At 39.4% G+C, this 22,362-nt stretch overlaps 1 protein-coding gene across 2 annotated transcripts in view; it reads left to right on the plus strand.

Annotated features, from left to right (window-relative positions):
* Positions 1 to 22,362, plus strand: part of NRXN3 (neurexin 3) — a 984,457-nt gene that overhangs the window by 388,005 nt on the left and 574,090 nt on the right. For both annotated transcript variants that reach the window (XM_010583781.1, XM_010583780.1), the window contains exons 12-14: positions 13,137 to 13,256; positions 20,341 to 20,722; positions 22,102 to 22,292. In XM_010583781.1, the coding sequence (XP_010582083.1) occupies positions 13,137 to 13,256; positions 20,341 to 20,722; positions 22,102 to 22,292 (693 nt within the window). The remainder of the gene's footprint in view (positions 1 to 13,136; positions 13,257 to 20,340; positions 20,723 to 22,101; positions 22,293 to 22,362) is intronic.

Here is a 22,362-nt window from a genome sequence, read left to right on the forward strand (position 1 = left end):
CCAGCTGAAACCAGGACATAGACACTTACAGATGAAAGTATTTATTTGTTTCTATAAAAACCTGATTCTTGAAGAACGACTACTTTCAAGATTTGGGAATAACAGTCTTCTGAAGTCTAATCCTCATTCTCCAGGCTTGGCTATTGCCTTGAATAATCAGTCAAACACTTACTTCCCCCATTAATGTTCTTGGGGGTGTGATGAACTAAGTGATGGCATTTGTTTTTCCTGACTGATTCTGCAATGGGATTGCAAATCTTAGTGAATCATCCTAAGGTGCGTTAGCCTTTTTCATTTATAAACAAAACAAAAAAAACAGCACCCCCCAACCAAAAACCCTTCTTGATAGCAGTGCTTACTGCCCTTGAAATCAAGGGAACTGTATAGAGCATAAGACTCTTGCCCTATGTAGTAGTCTTGATCACCTGTATCATGGCCCGTGTTAGCACTCTGGTGCTATGTCTGGCAAACTATTTTCCTCAACTGATTGACACCCGAGACTTGATGATAACTTCTTGTTACTGTGGTGCTTATCTTGCACTGATTCTAGAATCTATAGATCCAGGTTTTAAAGAGAATCTGTAAATATTCTGCTGCTGTCATAGTTTTTAAATAATACATTTGCTGATGGATGGACTATATAAATATTAGTGGTGTTACAGCATTTGTTTAGCATAGGATCTGAGTGCTTTCTAAACATGCATGGATTAATTCTCACAGTGCTCTTGTGAGTGACAGAAATAAGAGAGAAATACTGGTTTGCTCAACATTGCAGCACACCAGCTGTTCACCAGCTAGATATAAAGACATTATGGAGAAAAATATGCAGGGAGAGAAGTGCATATAATCTGCCCAACCCTGCAACGACCACTACCTCCACCAACAGACAACCAGAGAAGGAAATAAAGATGCTGTGGGGATTTTGTGTTAGTTTTTTGTGTGTGCCTTCTAAAAGGCAACATAGAAGTAATGTTTTCTCGGAGCAAAAGGATGTCTTTCCAGACTTGTGATGGAAAACAAAGTGTGTTTGTCAGTAAGCTTTCAGCAGGAAATGAAACTCCCAGAGAGATGTTTGTGACCAGCTCATGCCATTAATCAAATTGTGCTGTTTTTACAACTTAGCCAGAGGCCAACATATACTATTGCTTGATAGTCAAACCACCTTATTGCTTAAATGTCTCTGAAACAGCTTGAACTAATACCTAATCCCAATATAACTAGGTTATTTTTCTTCTTTAGAAACTTCACAATTCTGGCTACTACTACTATTTTAAGTGTGGTGCATAAGAATTGATAACCCTTGTAACCAAGATGGCCGATGAACATGTGTGGGCGTGAATTGATCTTGGGAGCTGTAAAGTCACTGCTTCCCTTCCTTGTGCTTAATTCATTATTTGTACTCTGACAATGCTGTCAGAGCTCTGGTCTTTTTAAAGTGAGCATTAACTTCTCTGTGTTGGGCAAGAAAAGGAGACCCCCAAACACTAGTAGTACCTTTCCAGGAATAAGTCTACTTCCTGATGGGAAGAGATCTGCTGGCTTTCTGTTTTCTTTCTCCTGGTCTGTGGCTCTTTCATGATGATTCCTTCCAAATAATTCTCTGATGTAATCCTATCTACTTTTAGTGATGCTAGAATTAGCTGTGGATGTTGTATGAAATATACAGGATTTGTATGAAGGTATACATATGAAATTGAGTGACTCAGGGAGGTATGTTTGAGAAGAGGCATAGCATCAGTTGAGATAATAGACAGTGTTTGTCATTGGGAGCTCTGGGGGCAGAAAGGTGTGAATATGTTTTAAAGCCACATGTGCTTAGCTTTATCATTTTCTCCCCTTCTTCTCCCAGGGCATTTTTTCTTTTGCATACTCCTTAGCTGACACGAAAGCTGTGACTTTAAAATCTGAATTTTAAAGGAGTTCTCAATATTTGCCTTGGATGTCATCTTTATCTGTAAATCCCCCACTGTACTTACTCTACTTATGTCTGCACTGCTGATCTCTCAGCTTTCTAGAAGCAGGTGATCCTTGATAGCTCCTTTTAAGCTAAATAAGGAGCATCTTGCATGTAGGTCTACATACCGCTTGTCATCCTTCTCATCTGGGTTTCTCAGTTCAAGTAAAAGGAACCAGTGTGTGCTACCAGTAGACTGGAGTTTGGTGGTGTCTGTAAAGCATCTGAGAAGGACTTTAATCAGTGGATACAGATCTTGTTGCTATGACTCCGATGGGTTTCTGCTAGCAGGGTGCCAGTTCTTTTGGGAGTATGCAAAAGAACTGCTGAGAGGTTTTTGGAAATGGAAGGGTTAAGTGGCATTAAACAAATTATTTGCAGCTAGATTTCTAACCAGCTTCTTGGCTGCTGGATGTGTCTTAATCTGTAAAGTCAGTAGTCAGTGCAGATCTGGCTTCCAAATTCCAATCAGGTTTTATCCAGCTTTGCAAAGTTCGCTAAAGGGAAAGGAAGACACTTATTCAAGAGGAACCAAGCTTTTGGTGTGATGCTTTGGGCAACACAACTTTGTCCCAGTTTCTGCCTCATAAAAAGTTGTCAGCAATATACCCCAACCTTATTTTGAGGATGCATTAGCATTGTAGTGTCTTGGAAAAATGAGGAATTCTGTAAATGGTGAGATATAATTGAAAGAACACAAGTCTTATGAGGAGCGGCTGAGGGAGCTGGGGCTGTTTAGTCTAGAAAAGAGGAGGCTGAGGGGAGACCTTATTGCTCTCTACAACTACCTGAAAGGGGGTTGTAGTGAGGTGGGTGTTGGTCTCTTCTGTCAGGTGGCTGGAGATAGGACAAGAGGAAATGGCCTTAAGCTGAGGCAAGGGAGATTTAGGTTAGATATTAGGAAAAATTTTTTTACTGAGAGGGTTGTCAAACATTGGAATGGGATGCCCAGGGAAGTGGTTGAGTCACCATCCCTGGAGGTATTCAAAAAGCGAGTGGATGGTGTACTTCAGGACATGGTTTAGTGGGCATGGTTGATGGTTGGACTCGATGATTTTGAAGGTCTTTTCCAGCCTAAATGATTCTATGATTCTATGAAAGGCTTAGAGGATGGCAACCAAAAAGAAGGGTTTAACTTATAGCTTGAAGAGAAAGGACAAGGGGGCATTTGGAGAGACTGTCTTATGTCTATAGTCCTTGTATAGGTCAATTCAGTCAAACTTGCCCATAAAAGTGTTTTTACTGGTCATACTTGTTATCCGGTGTGCAACCTGGAAATGTATAGTCATTACTGAAACGTGGCTTACCTTAAACAGGTAGAATACTTCATAGATAGAGCATTGGTATGTATCAGGAGGAATTTCAGTCAGGATGGTATCATCTGTGTTGCCACGTGGTCACTATCTTGTGCTAAGCATTCCGTGGAAGTGTTTGATCCTTCCTCAAGAGCTTCTTAAGCAAAGTAAAGAGACTCTTGCACGTAGGTCCAAGTATCATTTACTGTCCTTCTCACCAGAGTTTCTCAGTTCAGGCAAAGGGGACCAACATGCATTACCAGTTATGCATGCACAGTTTACCAGTAACATCTGAAACCACAAGGTCTCCACTTGCAAATTTTGGTTGCTGTTTGTATTTGTAAATAGTATGACTTACATGCATCTGATGTTCTCCCTTCCAGTACACATGGGGTTCTTGGTAGACTTACAAATACTGGCTAATATGCAATGGAGAATTTAAAAACTACTCAACTGGCACCATAGATCGCAAAAAGAGTGGCAAACTTCACAATGGAGGTAGCATTGTAAAAAGAGAACTAAACCTCAAGGGTGTATGCAGTGCTTTGCACCCCCTGCAGAAGACTGGAATCCTGCTGGTTTTGTAATCATAGTTGGATGTAATTTCTGTGATGCTGACTGTTAGGCTCTTAGGAGGTTGCAGCTAGTTCATATAATAGTCCTAGCAACCGTGGAGATAACTTTGTGTGCATTTTTAACACCTCAGGCACTCAGGTGCCTTTAAGGAAAGGTACCTTAAATGAGAAATTCAGGTCCTCTGAATGTGTGATGCCACTGGTCTTTGCCCTTGGTATCTGAATAAAGAAGTGTTGGTAGCAGCACTATCTTCTGTTCTTATACTGCGCTCTTAGTGAGGACTGTGCAGTGTGTCCTAAACTACTTTTTTTTTTTTTTTCTTTAATGTAATATTTGGGAGTGGAGCTTCAAAGATCCAGGTTTTTCCTCCAACTCAACTGTCTGTTCAACTGTCAAATGTGTCTTTGGGAAGAGGAGTCCCTTTCTTTGCTGTTGTTTTCTGTGTTCTGAAAGAGAGGGACAAAGATGCTATCCTATTGTTAGAAAGGGGTCTGTGATGCTTTCAGGAAAGACGTATATCTGTGATTACTGTAAGGCACTGTATTGCCACATCTCGACTGATTTGTCTTGCTTTCTTCTGATCTTGCTTTTCAGACTTAGATGAGAAGTAGCTGCTATAATACTTCAAAAAAAACCCAAAACCCACAAAACAAACAACCCCCTCAAACCAAACCACACCACAAAAAAACTCTACAACAATAACCAGGTAATTCCAAAATTCAAATAATTCCTTCCAATGAAGTAATAGAGGCAATTAGGGCATGAAAAGACTCACCAAATGGGATGATAAAGGCTTCTCCAGCCTGCTCTAATGTAGTTCCTTATTAACATAACAGAAGTGAAGAACTTTTGGGGGTACTTGGTTTAGAGACTCAGAGCAGAAAAAACATGAATCAAATGTATGAGTAGTTTGAATCTTGTCCAGGCAATGGGCAGCCATTATATGCATGCCTGTATGATACATGGTATGGCTCACTCCAGTTGTCTCTGCCTCATCTCCAGCATCTTTTTCTCACTATCATTATGACTAATTCTCTTGTAGCATTTATGTTGAGATTTGAAACTAAACAGGAATAGAAACTCCAGTTGTCTTACTGTTGGTAGCACAGTCCATCTATGTTTCAAGTAAGATATGTTGATGTGATTAGTGAGAAGCTGTTTGGTTTTGGTACCTGTACTATTACATCTACCCAGGAATAAACAGAAGAATTAAATCTCTAGCTTTGTCACACCTGCATCTTGCTTTGATTAGCACTGCATCACTGGAAAGCTAATAAAATGTAAAGCTGTTCTAAAATAGGATCTCATTACCTCTTTATTACTGTTGTGGTCTGTAAAAGTCTGTGCATAATTGTTGCTGTAATAATTGGTTTAAAATTCTGTCCTATGGTAAAACTCTTTGAGGTTTTGCATGTTTCTTGAGCCATAGACTAATTTCTTGGGTGGCAAACTGCATCTGTTAAATGAACATACCTGAAGCGAACAGGTATTTGCTATTAAGGGAGCGAATCTGGGTTGAAGTTCTAGAGTTATTTTATTAATCACTGAGGTGTAGTCATCTTCAAAACAAAATATATCGGCAGGTGAAACTCTGGAAAGCAACACTTTGAGTACTGTAATTCCTTTGTACTTATATAAAACTGTCTTATGTAGCAGCTTTAGTGAATGGGATTGTTTCCCTCTAGCGGCTGCTCTCTGTAGTCCATGTAGTAGCAGCTGCTCCTGTGCTTGCCTTGCTGCCTTGCTTACACTAATAGTTCTCTTGAGCTTTGCTCTCTGAAAATCTAGTGTGTACAAATATTTCCTTAGGCAAATTGTGGAAGAGTCACAATATAGTAGTGTCTCAGTTCTTCATACCTATGCCGAAGCTTTTGTTGCCCTGATCTGTTAGGAACAGAAGTACATGATGTTCTGGCCAATGTGAAGTGTTTCATATGACAGCCCTATCTAAAAACAAAAGCAGAGACAGTCTGACTGAAATCACTTTGAAGTTAATTTAATTAAACTATTGTAAATCTTAATTTTAAAAGCATGAATACTTGATTTTTTTTTTCATACTTCCATGTCTTTTTTTGACCTCCCCGCTGGTTGTGATTATAAAATAAAATTCCTTTCCTTAAAAGTGGAAATAGCTCTCTCAATAAAATTAGGAAACTATCTATTACCATTAAAAATGAATAATCTCTTGAACAGATAATAACAAACTTCATTTTCTTTTTAAATGTTGAAAACTTTTTCATTTACCTTGAAGTTGAAACATTTTGAATGTTTTCTAAGTTGGAAGAACCGAAACATCCTTTCACTGAAATTGTAATCTCCTATTTAAAGCTTTTTAGAGGGGATCAATTTTCTGTTAGCACAAATGTTTTCCTGATGTCTGTTAAAAATCATTCAGATGTAGAGATACACAATAGTTATGTAGTCTGTAAAAGTGTTAAAATTCAGCAGCAGTGAAATTCAGGCAAACAAAGAGAATAAGACACAGCCCTTGATGGAAAAACCTAGGCAGAAGTACAATTTGTGCCAAGTGTGACCTGTACCATGTAGGCAATCAGATTGTCTTCTTTTTTGTTCTTAATCACAAATTATATTTGCATCAGGTAAAAGACACATAACATAACTTCCGCACTAAGTTTTATGAATCTTATGAACAAGCTGCAATAATGTTGAATGCTGCCTGAATCCATGTTGAGTCTTATTACAGCCATTGGCCAGGGTGTCCGTAAATGAAAGCAACAGTCATTCAGTATGGTACTATGTAAATTTATAGCAAAAGCAAGGAACAGTTTGTTTTATTTTTTAAATAAGCGCGCTTTTTTTGTAAAGGTATTTTGAAATAGATCGTATCCTAATATTTAAACCCAGCTTAACTTATTTTTTTGTCAAGTTTATAGGGAGACTGGGGTATGTTTCTGAGAGAACTAGTAGGGTAGTCTTGCTACTTTCCATTTATTTGCTGAGTTAATTCCATGCACTTGATTAGTTTGGCTGTTGGGAGAGGGGGGAATTCTTGTTTGCACTTGTGAGGCTAATTGATTCTGTGGGTATTTAAAGGATTTTGTGTATGCTTTTTTTGTAGATAATTAAACTTTGCTTCTGGGTAGGCTGGTATAAATCATGCTCAACTTTATTGATTTCCCAGTGAAGCCATGCTGTAAAGCTGTAAACATAACTTTTCTGTAAGCCCTGCTAAAAGCATTTGTTTCAGAAGTGTATGTTATGTTTTGTTTAACGTGGGGTAGTACATGGAGGTGATCCTGTTCCTTGAGGAAACCCAAAGGTCGGTGCAGGTAAGGTCCCCAATGAAGGTATTGACTGTAGGGAAGTGCAACTGCTAATTCCTAGTTGGCAGCTAACATTTTCTTGAAAAGGGGTCTTCCAAAACCTGTATATGAGCAAAACAAATGTGTAGATATGTGAATATGTGTTGATTTGACTGGGATATCTACATAAATGTCTGCAGTGTACTGAGAGCCTGGGATTGCTAGTTGTTTCCTAGCAATTAACAATGCTCCTGGAGTTGGACAGTGGATCCTGGTGAAGAAAAAGACCTTCTTAAAACACTTTGTTCATACTAGTGCTGCCTGAAAACACTCAACAAAATTTACACTACTGACTTATTCAACCAAGACCAAAAGATACTGAAGGTTTTCAGAGCAGTTGCCAGCTCTGCTTTTGAGACATGCTCACGTTTTGATATTCACCCTGTCCTTTGTAGGAACTTGCCATATATCAGGAAGCCATAAAGGTATTTGAATAATTGGCAGGGTCTTTCCTTAAAGCCATTTCTTCCTCCTTCCCCTGCCTTGTTCAAATCTGCCTATAGAAACTGGGGCTGAATATCTTTGGACCTAGACTATCTCCTGCCTGTCTCGTGAAAAGACAATATATGGAAAAGAGAATTCTGTGTTTAATATGGTAACAGCTACAAAAATATCTGCTGTATTGCATAACTATGCATAATTATTTCATGTATATTACTAAATATCCAGTTTGTATATATAAGACAATTATCTTCCAAAGCACCATTAATATAATTGGGGATGAAAAACAGGTGGGGCATTGGCTTCATAACCTCCCTCCTCTGTGCCACACTGTTGGGGCTACAATGAAGAATCCTGCTCTGCAGCTGTACTAGTCACACCTGAATATTCTTTAGGGAATTCATGAATAACACCTAAATAGGGTGGATCAGTTTGTAAGCTTTGAGAGAATCTACCCAGCTTGTCCCATGATTCGTTCTCATGTTTCACAAATCTGTGCACACACGTTTTTCACAGTGAATCACAACTACTCTGGTCATTTTGTAAAAGTGTAAGTAAAACCAACCAGTGCCCCCCCCCGCCTTGCCCCCTTCCCAGCCCCTCCCTGCCTTGCAGTGCTTTTGACATTCCTGAGGGATTTCACCCTGTATAAAACAGATGGAAAAATGCATCTTGCCACTGAACAAAGCTGAGATGGCAGCTGAGCATTTTAATTAAAAAGAAAAAAGTAGATAAAACCTTTTTATTGTTACTGAGGGTCTTCTCTGAAAAGCATTAGTGTATCACTGGTTATTTATCATTGTAACTGTAATGAGGAAGAGCCTTTTCCATTCTCATCAATCTGGCAATGTCCTTTCTGGTTGTCTCTTCTGCCGTTCTGTGAACTTGAACGTTTGACCTCTTCTGTAATGTTGGATAAGATATGCAATAATGAAGATAGCCTGGTTTCATGAAGGTCATTTTAATCATATAAATGGATCAGATAATGACAGCCTGCACCAAGGGTAAAAGCACACTTTGATCCACCTGTGAGGAGCAGGTGAGGGGATTAACCCTCTTTCTGCTTTGACTTTCATAGGACAGAAATTCTGTGCTGTTAACCACTGAGCATGGATTACAGCTGGTGTTTTCAGAGCTATTGTTTTAACTGCATCCCTCTAACCAGTTGTTTGTTCTAAATGAGCGAGTTCTTGGGGGCCAGATGGAAAGCAACTTCGCATTTTTAGAAGGCATGAACTACTCTTTCATTCTTTATACTTTGGCATGTCTATTCTTGGCAGTTTTATATAGTCTATTTGGGCCAAGCTATTAATTAGCAGCAGTGTACCTTTGATATAGAGATAATAATTGGGACATCCTGGGCAGATTGGGTGGAGTTCTTCCATGTTTGAAGGGATATACTAGTTGTTTTTTATGAACAATATGTACACAAGTTTTGAGTAGGTGTCAAAGGATTCATGAGAGCATGAGGAGGAGTTGCTGCAGCTGACTCATGTAATACTTTCTCAAGAAGCCCGAACTGCAGCTCAGCTAATGTGCAGAATATGGGGATGCCTGAGAGAGATATTTTTTCTTCTGATTAAGTAGTGTTTGCCACTGCAAAGCACCACAGGAATATGTACTAGTCTGCCTCATTTCAGTTTGAAAATGAGAGGTAGTGATCAATTCTGTATGATATGATATACAGTTCCACAGAGGACATTAGGAAGGGGGATAGAATGACCAAGAAAGCCAGAGATACCAGTAGGAGTCATGCTCTGGCAGCTTAACTATTAAGGAATTGCTACAGTAGGAACTTCCTTATTCTTTTTCCTGTTATGTTGTCTTTTACTCTTCTCACTCTTAAATAAATTGCAAAAATTACCTAATGCCCAACTGCCATCTCATCCAAGGTATTATAGATAGTGTTTCCAGACACCCAGCTCATAATCTTGCTGCAAGAGTTCCTTGTCTTTCCTTGTCTTTTATCATAAAAAACCTGTTGCACAAAGGGAAGATAGACATCTTTGACTTTTTTCTCTGTCCAGCTAACCACCTGCTTTGCTTTCTCCTACATCTGTATTATCCTAGTTGAAAGGCGATGAAGGTGCAGATAGCTTGAAAGGAGGGGGAAAAAACCCAACCCTACAAAACAACAAAAACCTCACCAACTTTGGTCTTAAACACTTGGTTCTGTGTGTTTAGCTGTAAGACCACAGAAATGTCTTACTGGGTAGGAGATGGTACTTAGGGAGAGCATTATCCTTCTGCTACATGTGGCCCACTTCCTTTCTATTCTCCCCAGCATCTGCAACTGTTGGATTAGGAGTCTTCAAGTTGTCTTTTCAAAATTGATCACACGTGAGTGTCTCTATATTAACAGCACATGTAATAATCATGCTCAATGAAATGAAGTTTAGCATCCAGTTGTGGGAGTCCCTCTATACATAGTTCCTGGAACCACTTGGAATTCAGTGGGAGCTTACACAGGGAGCAGCAGTTAATGGACAGTGTGCAAATGAAAAATGGGGTCACAATTTTGCTGCTTTTCAGGTCAACCCACCTGCTGTGCAAATGTCTTGAAAGCATTTGGAAAAAAAACCAATTTAAATAGAGTTTGTTTAGCACTTTTTTTAAACTCAAATATGTCTGGTTTGAAAAACTTATCTGAATGCTCTTGAGTATGCTCACGTATTGAATTTTTGTATGTAGTGTTATTTGGGTAACCCTACCAAGAGAAGCCAATGCCCATTGTTGCATACAAAATACAGACTTGTGAGTGAAAAAAAAGTATTAAAAACTCCCCCCTTACCTTTTTTTTCCTACTGATAAAATATTAAATTGGCTGATCAAGACATGGACTTGGATAACATGGAATAATTTATATCTGCAGTGCTTAATTTTCAAATTTATTAGCCCAAACTATTAACTATTTACTTCTAAATAGCAATCTCATTTGTAGACAAACTTATTCACTTGGAAAAAGAAGTTGGAAAGCTGAAACTTTCCACTTATTTGTGACTTGGTTAAGCTTGGTTAAGCTGACAGATTTTCTGAGAATCTAGTCGGATAACTTCTGTTGGTGTCACAGTTTTGTTTTGAAAGTGATACAGCGGCCATCCAGCTAGCAGTGACAAGCCAAACCAGCTTGTTTTGGCTGACCCTTATTTTGTCAGGCCAGGGTTGAAAAGTGGGAACTAGAGGCTCAGAAACTTTGAGTTAATCAACCATGTTGAACCAAGGGCTGCTGCACAGAAAGTGTCGTCAGCTGAACAAAGTCAGTGCACCTATTTCTCTTGGCTGAGAGAGAGATGGCCCTCCATAGCTCTAGACCTGTGGAAAAGTTTTGGGTTTTTTTAAAAAGTATTTGCAGCCCCTTCCCCCTGGGTGCTTTCAGGTGGCATTAAAAATGCACAGGTCCAGATAAATTCCTTTACCTTCCTATGTGGGAAGTGTGTGGATCTGTAGTAACTGATGCAGTATATTTTGATGTAAGCAATAATTTTGCTGGCCATTCAGAGACAACATTTTGTGATATGTGCTCTGGGATAAAATGTACTTGCTCACTGATGTAAATCTAGCATAACTTTCTTGGACTCTGTTTAATAGAGTTTTGCTTGTCTGGTTCCAAAAAGCTTAAGCTTTCCAGCCATGATCTAGCTGCATTGTATGGCTGGATTTACATTCGTGGTGCAGTGTGACTTTGGCACGTAGGTGAGGAACTGCAGAGGTTACAGGTTTCTCCTGTTAAGGAGATATTCTCTGTAACAGCAATATATGACTCCCCATCCTTTTAATCCAAGAATGACACTTTTATTTTTCAGGTCACTGTAGAAAAATGGGGTTTTTTTCCTCCTGCTCCGTGGTAAAATTGTCTAGCAATGGGCTTTATTTGAAAGGGTATTAAACTCCTCTTTTATTTATGTGAACTGCATGATCCTTTAAGGAGAGTAACAGAATAATCATTTTAGTTTGGTCTCTTTCCATAGGATTCCCCTGCTACATGTTATATTCTAGCTAAAAGAGACACCACCTTCTTTGCCCATGTTCCCCCTCAGTAAGAAGCAGTTACAGTAATGTTGCTAATTAGGCAGTGTGCATATTGTGGACTATGTAAAGTCCCTGGATATTTTTCCTACGCCTTCCTTCAATTCTGTCTCACTATGAAATATGCTACTCCTACTTGTTAGTCCACACCATGACACAGATCTGAGTGGGTGTATCCCCTCGTGCAGAGTTTCGCTTGAAGACATGTACAACCTTTTATTCTGTTACATAACCAGTCCATTGAAAGCTGGTCAAAGTAAATGCTATTCATGGGCTATCTGAATAAAAAAATTTATTTGCTTGTGTTGAACAAACATAAAGAAATAATCTGCATATCTGACATTAGTTTTACCAGTGCAGTAAGCTGAGCTGTAGCAGTGCCTGTCCTGTCCTGTCTCTTAATATGTTCAATGTGTCTTGCTTTTTCTCTCTTGGGTTCCCCTTTTGCCATTTTGGCCAACGGGCCCAGACCTGATGTGCAACAAGTTCTGCTGTCCTTATTCTTCATTTCTCCGATACACCTGTGTCAAAAAACACTCTAGTACTGTACTGAAATGAGCATAGATGCTTTTAATTAACACACACCATTATTCAATTTCACTTACCATTTGACATGAATGAGGTATTCCAGTCCTGTAATCTGAACAATTAATGTTTTAAGTAATTGCCTGTCAACTCTGATGGCTGAGCAGCAAAACTGGACAAATACAGGTAGCACTAATGCTGTTTTCCCAGGAGCATTGTTTGCAAGGGCAACTGTGGTTTTACCTTTTGGAGAAGAAGAGGGCTCCTCTTTCCCTTTTGACGTGTAATTCAGGGGGCGAAGTAAGCACCTTATAGCCAGGCTGCTTTGCCAGAGAACCTTAGAGCAATCAGCCAGGTTCATGAGTGGTTGTCTTTCTATGGTTTTAAATTAAAATAAATTACTATTATTATTATTATGGGGAGGGTGTTTGAGGTTTTGTGTTGGGTGGTGTTTTTTTGTGGGTGTGACTGTTTTGTTTTGTTTTTTTTTCTTTTTTGAGACTGAAAGACTGAAACCAGCCTGGTGTTCGATACCTAAGTGTTGAGAGACTAGTGTGATTAACTTTGAAAATAATCCCAAGCACCTTGGGGCTGTTGTAAATCCAGATTCTTAGGAGAGCAAAATTCTGCTGTAATGGCTCCACTCTAGAGACATTTGTATCACCAGCTTGCTTTTCTAATACTGCAGTGCCCCATACAGTATAGTGTTTGGAAATGAATACTGTAGCACAAGAGAGATTTCTACCCCTGTTTTGAATGCAAGTGACCTCTGGGCTCTGTGGAGGAAGGCACTTCACCGAGTGGAAGAGTTTGTGACCCTGACTTCCCTCTGAGCTAGGCAGGTGTAGGTGTGAGGGTTGATTACAGGTCATAATACACCTACATAATCTACTAGTCTGTATCACACCAGGTTGATTTTGGTGGCTTTTCCCATTGAGCAAATACTAAACCAATTGGGGGTCTGGCTTTAACTGTTGTACCTATCACCATCCCCAGGCAAGGGACCTGAAACTCTTTATGCTGGGCAGAAACTCAATGACAATGAGTGGCACACTGTTCGGGTAGTTCGGCGAGGAAAGAGCCTCAAGCTCATGGTGGATGATGATGTTGCTGAGGGTAAGTGTGATATATGAGTAATTTTTGTCATTATATTTGTATCTCTGTTCCCAGTCTCTTCTTTGCCATTACACCCATTCTCCCTGTTCTTGTGTGTATCTCTTCTTTGTTTTTTTTTGTTTTTTTTTCTTTTCCTTCCTGTTACTTGTATATTTAGTGTTATTATGTTGAAAACATACATGTTTGGTTTTGAGAGACTGTTCTTAGTCAGCACTGGAAACTTCTGTGACAACTATGACTATATGAATTGAGGGATTAGGGGACAGATGAGCTTGCACATGCCCAAGAATGCAGAGGTGCTAAGCAGCATTCTCTCTTGTGCCAGGCTCTGTTTGGAGTACAGTGTGAGTATGCCTCATTCGTGAGCTGCAAATGTGGCAGTTTCCAATGCTGTAGAATCAAAACCAAGGCTTTCTAAACCTTTCCTCTGCACAAACTTTTCCTTGATGGTAAACCTGTGTTTGATAGATGTGTTAGAGAATATGGATTCCTGTCTCTGCTGTTGTTTTTTTGTTTGTTTTGTTTTGTTTTTTTCCAAGTTCCTGTGCTCATGGCTCAGAGCCATCCAGAAGGAAAAACAAATAGAGCAGTTTGTTAGTTTGTTCCCAACTTTGTTTCAGAGGTTAGGGAGGACCCTAACTCACCAGAGTATATCATATCATAATGTATAGGTCTGTCAGGTTTTTTTTTGTGTTTCCCCCCCCCCCCCTCCCTCCTTTTTGTGACAGCTTTTTAAGCTCCTGCTTCTTTTTGTAGAGAAATATAGTTGAAGTGGGGAAGAAAAGATCAATCACTCACGAAAGCTGGTGTCTCCCACATTACGAGATTTGCATTGAAATGATCAAGGTATTTTAGATTGATCTTTTTTTCATTACAAAATTTCAGAGGTGATACTTTTCTGGTCCATTTTCCCACATCTGCAAGAGCCAGAAACTTATTTTTCTTTTTTTGAAGGTCTAAAATTTTCATAGCTGTATATAACTGTAGGAAATGGATTTTGAGGAAAACACTTGCAGTCTGAAGGCTGATAATAGAATCACAAAGAACAGTAACCCTGGATGCAACACTGATATGGATACGTTCATTTAGTTGTGACCCATGTTGGTTTGCCAAATGCTGATGTCCTTTCTTCTGAGTAGCTTCTACTCAGAAGGCAACTAGAAGGAAGGGCTGCCGTATGCAGTGCCAGGATACTATATCCTATCTCTGCAAAAAGTTCTTTTCTACTGTGTGAATGCAATTAATTTTTAGTAATGTGGTAATTAGATTATTTGGAAAGCTGTGAGTCAGGATTTTGAAATAAGCCCAAAGGAGGGGGTTTGCAGGAAAATTACTTGATAGATATTTTTCCCTCTGAAGTAAATATATGCTGTGCTATATAGGCTGAGAATTTGAAAGAGAGAACCATAAGCATATGAAAGAGTCTTTCCCTTTCCTTGCTGGAACTGGTGGAGGCTGAGTCAACATTAGCTTGTAGGAAAATGAAATTTTATTTAAGAAGGAACTTTCTGAATTAGTGAAGCATGCTGTTAAATATTTAATCCTATTTATTTCTGCATTTAAGAACAATTCTTCTGGATATGCTTTTTTAGCAAGCACCATGAGGTGGCACTCTCTGCATTACCAACTCAATCCCCAAAAAGCCATCTGTTTTTTTTGAAGTCTCTTTTCCATGAAACTGAGTTTATAAATAATAATGATACAATCCTATACTAAAATAGGATGTGCATATGTACATGTATATGAATTACATAATTAAAGATGCATTACAGCTAAATATATCTGTTAAAAGAATGCTATCATGGCAAAGTCAGAAAAGCCAGAGTTAAGATTTTCTATGCAATCTGCATCCCACTTCCTTGGGCAGATGATAGTCTTCAATGATGTGGTCACATAGATTTTTCCACAGGATTTTTGCTGTCTTTACAAATAGATCAGAAGTCTAAATTGGGCTCCCAGTAAAAATAAACAGCCTATTTGATTGCTGCCTTCTTTCTTATTGCTTGTTTGGAACAATGCATGCCAACTAAATTTTGCTCTAAATATAGAGCTGTTGTTTTGCCCTTTTTTTGTGTGTGTGTTGTGTGCCACTCATCAATATGTTTATGCAGAACTAAGAAGCTGTAACTGGATTTATTCCCACATCTCTGTTGTATGAAGTGAGTAGGTGTCTTTTTCCCGTTTTACAGGTTTGGAAACAAGGCACCAGATTAAAGTTGGATGTATTTGGTACCAATTTGGCATGATTTTTTCAGTCATTTGCATGCATAAATATTCAGCATGTCTGTAAATTGGATCCTGTAAATTAGCTCAACCCTGCTACTTGGAGAATTAGGTCTAGACAATTAATGACCACCTGTGAAAAATTGGTAATGAAGTGGCTGACTTGGCTTCCTGCAGGACATCTAAGGGAGAGACAGAATCCATTTCCTTTGGACAGCATTTTGCTGCTTAATCACAAAACCCTCCTCCCCCATTACCCCCCCTCCACGTCAGAACATCAGTGATAAATGAGACACAAATATAGCAGTCATATTCCTCCCTACATATTGCTAGCACCCAAATACCACAGTGGAGGCTGGAATTTTTTCTATCTGCTACCATTTGAACTGAAGTGCTGCTGATTGCTGTAATAGTTACAATACTCTACAGAGCACAGTGGAGGAATTAGAGGAGAACTCTGCAGGTGAGGCTGACAGCTAATGAGATCAGAAAATACTGGATTTCACTCCATGATTTCTTAAGAAAATGCATCTCTGTCCTGATTCTGGTCTTGTATTGTCATGTCCTTTTCAGCTTTTCACTGAACTACTAACTTTCTGCACTGCCACTGCTATCACTGGCCTATTTCTCTTAAGCCACTCCCAGTTTTCTCATTTTTCACCTTTTCTAAAATTCTGGGTTCATCTCTTCCATCCTCCCTCACTCCATTTCTAATGGCCCCTATATTTGCGTTCCCTGTTCCAGTGTACTCTAGATTTCACAAGCCTGGCTTTTCTTTCCTACTCTGGCAACAACTTCTTTGCATTTATCTAAGACTAGAAGAGTTAAGGAGAGGAGTTTTCTTGCTCTTAGTCCTTGACATCTCTACAGTTTATTTTTCTAATCTTTCGAAATAAAGAAGTGGGATTTCTTTTTAAAGTGTTTTCTTTAAATTTTATTTTATTTTTAAGAAAATGAAATTCTTCTGGTTTGGAAAAATCAGAAATTTTCATTTGCTAACACTAAACTGAAACAGCCCCTAACAATCACAGTAGTGGAAGTGACATGGTTTGTCTAAACAAACTGTCTCATATACAGTTTCAATTCCTGTGAACTGGCACTTTTCAAACTAAAATATTTCTGGAAAAGAACTGTTTCAAGATTTAAAACATTTGCATTGGTACTGACACTTGAATTCTGAAGAGTCAGAAATATGTGACTCTTCAGCTGCTTGTAAGTTTGTCCAGCTGCATCTGCTTGGGTTAAAGCTTTCCATGTCGATGGTCTTTTTATAATTTTCTTTAAATTTAGATTCACTGCTAAAATAAGGAATAAGTGAAAAAATAAATTGCTTTGCATAATATTTTCTCGTTGTATTTGGAATAGATACTTGAAAACATTTTCTCTAATAACAACTGTGCTTGTTTGCTGTCTTTGCAAAAACTTGGATCACATTTGGACAAAGTATAAGCTGAAAAATTGCACTTTGTACATGATCATGAGAGGTGAGTTAAGAATATTCCAGTGTTTCAAGAAGACCTAAGCAAGAAAGAGACCATCGGTTCGTTTAATCTGACTCTTCGTACACCACAAGCCAGGATTTATCATCCAAGTGTCCTGTAAATGTTTTCAGCTTTCATTCTGTCCCCAACAGAAAAAAGAATATGTTGTGAATAGTAGGAAAAGTCTCAAAAGGCCTATCAATATATCTTTTGTTTGTTTGTTTGTTATTTTAACGCTTGGGAACTGTTTAGATGAGAAACGCTAAGAGATTTCAGGAGATAGCACAGAATATGAGAAAGCTTGTAAGTCCCGGTTGATGCGACCTGGGGGAATTAAAAGAGGAGTCTGTCCTGGACTCAGCTATGGTGATCAGTGTGACTCCCAGATATAATCCCAATGACTCAGAAATACCTCTTGCAGTGACTAGTCAAGAGTTGTGTATATATGCTAAGCAATTAGCAGATGCAATCAAAGAGGGTATTATTGCTAACTTTTGTCTGTCTATAGCACACTGGAAACACTTACTTGGGTCTTTATCCAGGTGTCAATTTTTCACAAAACTAGTATGAATTTAAATATTTTTGACCCTTCTGGTCAAATTCAATCAGGTTTAAAAGAACAGCATGTTAAAATGTTGTTGGAGGCAGAGGGACCAACAGGTAGCGTGTGGCTGTTTCCTTTGGAAAACCTTCTAAAACAAAGCACTTTACCTGTGCGGTAATTATATTAGCAACATACTAGAAGGTTAAGTAGAGAAACATGTAAAAGTAGGGAAAAGTTGAAAGTAGATAGGTCTGTGTTAGTATGAATTTTAATGTTGTTTGATTTCATATTTGCTGCTGCTCTCCTTTTTCCACAGGAGCTTTGCTTCTCTGCTTACATTAAGAAAGGGCAATACAGCAAAGGGATTGGCATAGGTCTTTGTATTAAAGGAGGCACTTGTTTTTAAGATCCTCTTTGAAAAGTCTGTAGTGAATGAGACATGGTATGGTTAAAAAATTGAAAGGGACCTCTATGTAAGGCATGTGAATACAGCCCAGAGGAATTGACTTCTCTACTTTGGAGTTCCTATGGAAAGCTGGATAAGTCACTTGAAGTCATATCTTTCACAGTTCATCACTAATTGTACCTGTCCTTTTGGGAGGTACTTATTTGGGATTGTGGATCTTATTTCTAGAAGTACTGAGCCTCAAAACCAGTGAATGCTCCGAAGTTGTTACATACTCTACTAAATTGGATGCCAAATTTTTCTTTTTTGAGATCCAAAACTATTTATATGTTGTTCTCTCTGTTCCTCAGCTTTGTGTATATAAAATCAAAAGTAATTTTCTTTTGATCTTGCAGAAGTGGTAGAAGATGAAGTGAATATTTGAGAATAATTTGCACACTGTGCTACTGAACTTGTGGGTTGACTGTGGCTGGCTGCCAGACACCCACCCAGTTGCGCTCTCATTCCCTCTCCTCAATAGGACAGGGGAGAAAATAGGATGAGAAGACTCATGGTTCAAGATAGAGATAGGGAAATCACTTACCTGTTACTGTCATGGACAAAACAGACTTGACTTGGGGAAAATTAATGTAATTTATTGCCAGTTAAAAAATTGAGTTGGATGGTGAGAAACAAAGGCAAAAGGTAAAACACCATCCCCCACCCCCTCCTTTTCTCAGGTTTGTTCCTTCATTCCTGACTCTTCTACCTCCCCCCCACTTCCCGGCCCCCCCCCCCAGTAGTGCAGGGGGATGGGGAATGGTGGCTGTGGTCAGTCTGTAACAGCTCCATTCTGCTACTCCTTCTTCGTCACACTTTTCCCCTGCTCCAGTGTGGGCCCTTCCCACAGGCGGCAGTCCCACATGAAGTGCTCCTGCATGGGTTCTCTCCACAGGCTGTCAGGGAAACCTGCTCCAGTGTGGGCTCTCCATGGGCCGCAGTTCCTTCAGGAAATACCCACCTGCTCTGGCATGAGGGTCCTCCACGGGCTGCAGTGTGGGTGTCTGCTCCAGTGTGGTCTTCTCCATGGGCTGCTGGAGAATTTCCACTCTTGCGCCTGGAGCGCGTCTTCCCCCTCCTCTTTTTCTGACCTTGCCGTTAGTGGGGTTTTTGTTTTGGTTTGGTTTTTTTCCGTTGTTCCTCGCTCATGGGCAGCGTTTTGCCATTTCTTAAATACACTTTCCGAAAGGTGCCACCGTCGTGGCTGCGGGGCTCCGCTGTGCCCTGCGGTGGGTCTGTTGTGGAGCCGGCTGGAACCGGCTGTGTCCGGCATGGGGCAGCCCCGGCCTCTCCTCACAGAGGCTGCCCTGCAGCCACCCCGCAGCCAGCACCTTGCCACGTAAACTCAATACAACACCGCAGAAAACTTCACATGAGGAAAAAATAATGGCATATTTGTAGCAGAGTTTGAATAATGGTTGTACATTGAATGATGAGAAAACAATTAAATGTTGAATAATTCATGAATTTAATGTTATTCGTGTTGCATACTAAATGGCACAAGGCCTACGTAGAAAGGTTACTTGTGTGACCAAATAGTTTAAACTTATCTTGATGAAGAAGTATAGAGGACTAAAATAAGGTTGGTTGTAATGGTTTTCATTCTGATGTTGTCCAGCTTGCCTTTGTACTCAAACCAGTCTTTTAGCATACAGTTGTATTTCATCTGTCTGTGTGGGTTCTGTGTCTGTACTGATGCCTAGCACACCTATTGAAACATTTAAATATGCTTCAAGAGTAATCTGACATATTTGGTATACTGAAGAGCTTGAATATTTTAATGGAGAGGTTAAAATCCATCAAAATGTGATAAATAGCCCAAGTGGTAGGTTGATGATTTAAATATATGGAGGGCTTTTTGCCTGTTGCATTCTTGTGTGTTTCCCTCCTGCTGTGCTCTTAAAACAAGAGAAATAACATTGGGCACTGGGAGAGAACAACAGAGTAAATATTAGCAGGTTTATGACTGTTCTCACTTCTCATTCTGCTCTTTTGGTATTATTCTGTGTTTATTGAGTGTTGTTTTAGAAGTGTCTGAGTTGTTTGGCAGATGGACCGTTGGATCAAGTAGATCACTGTGGGCTTTAAGGGAGAGACCTAGTCTTCTTTGCAAACAAAAAAGTCTGTGAAACGCAGGTTAAAATACAGAACTTGCTGCCCATGGCCCTTTAGTCCTGTCGTCTCTCTTCTGCCGGGTTTTGGCAACTGCTAGACTCGAGCCTCTCCACGAGGAGTCTATATGTTCATTCCTATGCAAGCTGCTGAACAGTGATCAGATATGATTAAGTTAGTACTGCTGTTAGTCTGGAAACTGGAAGGTGAGGGGCTCCATATAGCCTATTACTGATCCCTGGGCTTTCTGCATGTTCTTCTTTTGTTTCTGTCCTTCAGGCACAATGGTTGGTGATCACACCCGCTTGGAATTCCATAACATTGAGACAGGGATCATGACGGAGAAACGGTACATCTCTGTCATCCCCTCCAGCTTCATTGGCCACCTCCAGAGCCTTATGTTCAACGGGATGCTCTACATTGACCTGTGCAAGAATGGTGACATTGACTATTGCGAGCTGAAGGCACGCTTTGGTCTCCGCAACATTATAGCTGACCCTGTGACGTTCAAGACCAAGAGCAGCTACCTGAGCTTGGCCACCTTGCAGGCTTATACATCCATGCACCTCTTCTTTCAGTTCAAGACCACCTCAGCTGATGGTTTCATCCTCTTTAACAGCGGTGATGGCAATGACTTTATTGCAGTTGAACTAGTCAAGGGGTAGGTGACTTTCTGCTATATTCTACCAGCTTATTTATAGATAAACTTATAGGTAAGCTTAAAATGCTTGCATAAAGAGAAATTCACCTCATACTCGTGTTTTCTCTGTTTGCTGAGGTGTATGACAAAGCACTTGGACATAAACACTGAAGCTTAAGACTCCAAATTTTATCACTGACTTCCCCCTGCGGCTGAGGGAAAGACATTTTTACAGTGTGAAATATGAATGTTTTAAGTCCTTTGGATCTAGTTAGGCTAATGTTTTATCCTGTTAACCTTGCAGAATAGCACAGAGGAGGAGGAAGTGTGCTGAGGGCTCTGAGTCTTTCTTCCTGCTTATATTTTTTTTCCCTGTAACAGACTCATTGTGTTTCTGCCATCTCCACTGAAGGAAAAAAAAGAGCATGTGGGCTATTGAATTTATATTTCTGCTGGTGATGCTTGAGAAGTGAACTCAGCTTGCTTTTGAGCTGCTGTAGTCCTTTTGCAAGACCGATAGCTTATTAACAAAACCCCTTTGTTAGCTGAACAAATTTTAATCTCGTATACTCACCTAGTCACAGTAGACGTTTTCCACAAGTACAGTTTACTAGTCCTGTTTATTTCAGTATAACTATAGTTTAATCTGTTTCCTTTTTAACTTTGCACATATTTCTGTAAGTGAGACATTGAGCAATAAAAAAAGCAAGAGTCACAAGCTCCTGGTGTTCTGTGAGTTGAATTTTGTTGTCTTTTTTTTTTTCCTTTCTAAGTAGAATATTTCTCTTCTATCCTCGGGTGGATTTCTGTGTTTGGACTATATAAATAATTCAGGGTAACACTCCCATGACTTCAGTCTTTGTAATGGTCTTTATTTTTTGCTGAAAGCTTTGCTAATTGTTTTCCAGCTGTTTGAATAAGGCTAGGATCTCGTGTGAATTTTAGTACAATATTTTGAGTGAGTTTCCCAATTAACTTCTTAAAGGAGTTATTCAAAACTCAGAATGAATCTGGTGTTTATGTGCCCCAAATAAGCATATCTAGTGGTGTTCTCCAGTACATTTATCAATATTACCAATTTTAAAAAAAACATTATATGCACAGACAGGCTTTTTGTGTATCTGTGAGAAATTTGTGAAAAAGAGGAATGCTTTATGGTTAGAATCTGATTACTTCAAATGTCATAATCTCAAAATACTATCCTTATACTTTCTTGGTGGAAAGGGAACAACTAGACCTCTTCAAATTGGTGGCTAATATTTTGGCTTACTAGAACTTTCTAACCCAGAGATACTTCCCTTTGTGGCTTTTGTAAGTTAATTTATCAGCTCTGGCTAGAATAAGGGTCAGTAGCGTTGGAGTTCTTACATAATTTTAACTAGTTCTTGCTATGTTTACAGGTATATACACTATGTGTTTGACCTTGGAAACGGACCTAATGTGATCAAAGGCAACAGTGATCGTCCTCTTAATGACAACCAATGGCACAACGTCGTCATCACCAGAGATAACAGTAACACACACAGCCTAAAGGTGGACACTAAGGTCGTCACTCAGGTTATAAATGGTGCCAAAAATCTGGATCTTAAAGGTAAATTCTACGAGACTTGACAGTTCCCCCCTTTATTCTTCCGGGGTTCAAGCAGTGCACAAGAGAAAGA

Source organism: Haliaeetus leucocephalus, unplaced genomic scaffold (genome assembly GCF_000737465.1).
Source record: "Haliaeetus leucocephalus isolate CR32 unplaced genomic scaffold, Haliaeetus_leucocephalus-4.0 Scaffold932, whole genome shotgun sequence".
Lineage (NCBI taxonomy): Eukaryota > Metazoa > Chordata > Aves > Accipitriformes > Accipitridae > Haliaeetus > Haliaeetus leucocephalus.